This window comes from Selaginella moellendorffii, unplaced genomic scaffold (assembly GCF_000143415.4).
Source record: "Selaginella moellendorffii unplaced genomic scaffold, v1.0 SELMOscaffold_77, whole genome shotgun sequence".
Lineage (NCBI taxonomy): Eukaryota > Viridiplantae > Streptophyta > Lycopodiopsida > Selaginellales > Selaginellaceae > Selaginella > Selaginella moellendorffii.
The window spans coordinates 841,242-845,301 of NW_003314338.1; the positions used below are offsets into that span (position 1 = coordinate 841,242).

At 39.7% G+C, this 4,060-nt stretch overlaps 1 protein-coding gene across 1 annotated transcript in view; it reads left to right on the forward strand.

The window, feature by feature from the left end:
- Nucleotides 1-2,438, forward strand: part of LOC9642485 (GDSL esterase/lipase At4g01130) — a 4,013-nt gene extending 1,575 nt beyond the window's left edge. Inside the window, exons 6-8 of the mRNA XM_024660760.1 lie at nt 252-386; nt 1,770-1,881; nt 2,346-2,438. Of these exons, the coding sequence (XP_024516528.1) occupies nt 252-386; nt 1,770-1,881; nt 2,346-2,438 (340 nt within the window). The remainder of the gene's footprint in view (nt 1-251; nt 387-1,769; nt 1,882-2,345) is intronic.
- The last annotated feature ends 1,622 nt before the right edge of the window (nt 2,439-4,060 follow it).

Below are 4,060 nucleotides of genomic sequence, written 5' to 3' on the forward strand. Positions count from 1 at the left end.
CGGCTTGCTTCTCTCGACTCTGTGCAGTCCTTTCTGTTGAGATATATGTTGCGGCTTTGCTTCTCTCTTCTCTGTGTAGTAGTCCCTTTGGGAGACATATAGAGGCCTTGCTTCTCGCTTTTCTGTGTAGTCCTTTCTCATTAATCCATTGCAAATTCCTTGCTTCTCGCTTTTGTGTGTAGTCCTTTCCTTGGAGACCTCTCTCTTAGAGGTGTAGTTCATAACCTTGTTGCACTCTCAATAATGATCAGAAGTTGCAGTGGCATTGTAGATGAATACTTCGTCCCTGTTCCTCTCCCAGTGGCAGTGGCAGCAGCAGAGGCAAGACCGAACAACCAGGACAAGATTAACCAACACAAAAGGAATCCACCTGACTGCTGCCAGGGGTATCAAAAAATGGTAGCTTTTCTTATAATTATTTTCAGCTGTGCATCATTTACAAAACTTACACTCTACAAATCTCACTCGCAAGAGGTTATTTACCATAGTAGTTACATAGTTGGTTTGTCTCAACTCCTGCAAAATTGGAAGAAAGAAAAAAAGTTCCTATCACCTTATTTGGGAAAACTTCTCTCACCACTCATATGAGGCATGAGACTGTCAGTGATGGAAGTAGCTAGAGAGAATCCAGCTTCCAGCTGGTGAGATGCAAACTTGGCAACATGCTGAAGGGGAGGAAGAGAAAGGCTAGAAGTAGTGAGGAGGAGAAGGAAGAGGTTTGTTGAAAGCTCTGTGTGGATGAGAGCTGTTGCATTATAAGCTAGATCCAACTGAGTCCTTGGGGGGTTGATGATGTCATTCTCCTAGCGATTGACTAGCATGAATGCTCACATGCCTGTGAATATTGTTTTCTATATGGTTTTTCTTGTAACTGGTTCGAATAAATGAAACTAGGTGAAAATGGTTTTTCAACAATGGTTATATGTATAGTTTGCACGTACATGTTCCAACATGATTCTTTTAAAGCATAGTAGGAACTGAAGATAGCTATCAATATATGTAACATATGAAGCTTATTATGCAATTATCAATCAATTTAATTTTTACTGTAGCTAGCATATGATTTGATCTCTAGAATGTTTATAAAAGACTTTTTTAATAGGCCAATTTTTATAGCAACTCAAATATGCTTAAAAATTATGGGATACTTTACCATTGCATTTATAATTTATAAACTTTGTTATAAATTATAACAAGTTTGCTTAGGAGAGACTCATGTTTTTGGGCAATGTGTGATGTGAGTACTAAAGTGAGAACGAAGGGATGAGAACTCAACACCCGAATAAGTAATAGACTGGGATGAAATAGAAGCATTCAAAAACTACCACTACATCTCTGCATTGGTATGACTTAACATGGGAGATCACATTACTATTCTCTTTCTATTTTTTTTAAAGCTTATGATTACTGTTTTCCATTCTTTGTCACGATACAAACTTTTGTTTGTAGGTTGCAGAACAAAGTTATGAAAAAAGAGAAGCTGAAGGAACAAATTGCCAACTTGCAGTGGCACTACTTTTTTCCAATCGTTCGAAAAAAATTTGGAGAGTGCCAGTCAATGAGCACCTTAAAATTATCGCAAATGCTACTAAAAAAAATAGTAATGCAAGGAGAAAATATGTTTAAAACCACCCTTGATGTTCTTTAATACAAGACGAAGGCATGGCCCGCCTTTAAACAATACAAAGTAAACACATTTAGCAATTGTACAGCTGATTACCATCTCTAAAATACAATTGCTGCATTCCTCTTTCTTGCACTCCCTCCAGGTATGCTGCAAGGCAGAGAGAATGCGAGCCAGAAAGACTGGCCGCGCATCACCTAGCACCATTGTTTTTGCATCCAAAGAATGTGGAGGACGATGTTGCTGCGTATAGAGGAGTATAGAGAATCCGCGTGGAAATTCTGTTTTTAAGTCTGCGAGGAGCAAGACTCCTCTGAAGCTTGATGATTTGTTCTCTGCTATTTTTGTTCTTCCTGTCTTGATCATACACGTTTCCTTCTTTCCAGTCGATGTGGAGCTTAAACAATTGAGCCTGAGCTCAGAAGATGTGGAACAGGACGAGTAGGAGCCGGGATTAGGCAACTTTTGCGTAGTGTGGACTTCTTCTCGGAATTGGTCAAGATCGTAGAATAAAAAAAAGGTGACCCGGTATGAGTTTCGCGTCAGCATCACACACATTCATGTGGCGTCTCTAATATAAATGACAACACACTACTTCAAAGGTTCATGGTGCTCTCCATCATTCTATACTTTCTTCTGAGTTTAACTGCCATTTCAATCTCTCAGGTTTTAAGCCTTTCTTCTGTGTTCGTAGTGTTAGCCCATGGCTTTGAATTTCCAGGGACGACATCACGGAGCACTCATTGTCTATTTGGGGAATGTCGATAAATCCCTTCATCCAGAAGCTGTTACTAACACTCGTACATTTGGATAGTGAAGAGCCCTAAAATTCAATGCGGATGGAAGCTCCTGCCCGTTGCGCAGGGTCTAGCGCCATTGTTTTGGCATCCAAGAACAAATCCAGGAAGAAGAATGTGGAGGACGATGTCGCTGCATATACGACGGCTGCGTTGCCTCTGCTAGAGGAGTATGCTGCCGGATACAGCGTGGCTGTGCTAGAGAAGAAGAAAGATTTGTCATCCAATCTGGGAGCAAAGGAAACTTTGCAGCGTGAGAAATCTTCTTCCAAGAAATCCTCGCTGGAAGAGTTTCTCAAAGGGAAAGTTCGACCATTGGACGAGGACGAAGAGAAAGAAGAGAAGGAAGACGAGAGAGTGGAAGTTTGGGAAGGCGACTTGAGCCCAATGACCGCCGAGGAGGAGCGCAGGCTATTGGCTCAGCTGAGAAGGAGCCACCGCTGCAGCTGCCTTGCTCTCAGATGGTGGTGCTAGCGGACGGCACCGCACCAGGATCTACTTGTGGTAGTATTCGAACTCCAGCTCCACTTCCAAGAAGGCGCAAAAGCTTTACTAAAACAAATTTGACTTACTCTACTTAAGAACCCTAACACTTTTTAAAAATGTTATCTTTAAGAATCTATTTTAATGTTCCATCTGTGTCATGCTTAAATGCAAGTAATCACTACTGTTGAACACTCCACATTTCCAAGGCCACTCATAGCCAGTCTCAAACATTCATTGCACACATCCAATGGATTCCACCCAGCAGAGCTACTTCTCAATAATACCCCGTCTTGTTTTTCATTCTATCAAAGAACTATAGCTTTTCTCATAATTATTTTCACTTGTGCATCATTTACAAAACTTACACTCTACAAATATCACTCAAAAGAGGTTGTTTATTAGCAAATTATACAATTGGTTTGTCTCAACTCTTGCAAAATTGGAAGAAAGAAAAAAGTCTTATCACCATATTTGGAAGAAGTTCTCTCACCACACCATGCTTCTCATATGAGGCATGAGACTCTCAGCGATGGAAGTAACTGGAGAGGATCGATAGAGAAAGGGCAGAAGAAGCAAGGAGAAGGAAGAAGTTTGTTGAAGGCTAAGAGCTACCACATTATAAGCTAGATCCAATTAAGTCCTTAGGGGTTTGATGCCCTTCTCCTAGCAATTGATAGGCATGAGTGCTCACATCATCTAACAAACTATGGTATAAATTCAAGGCATGTGTAAAGACCAAATTCACAATAACTATGAAAGAGAAATATAATATGGATTGCATGAAATGTTGATAGTACTTCAAGAACATGGCAAGAAACTTTCTAATTACAAGTTACCAGTCTAAATTCATTAGAGACAACAAAACATTAACTAGAACAAGTTGCAAGCTATACACGCTTGATGAAGATGAATTACTGAAACCAAAATGGATATAAAACAACTTCACATATTTAACAATGTCTTGAATGCAATATAAAAAAAAAAGAAATAAACAAGTTATTCTTTGTTGATGGAGTCAGAGGCACAAAGAAACTATACCCTTTTAACACACTAATAAAATATGTCATAGCTTGGCCACGTGGACAGAAATAGTGAGTACTCCTTTTATAGTAGGCTAAATAACTCATTCAGCATTTACACTACTGGTACCAAT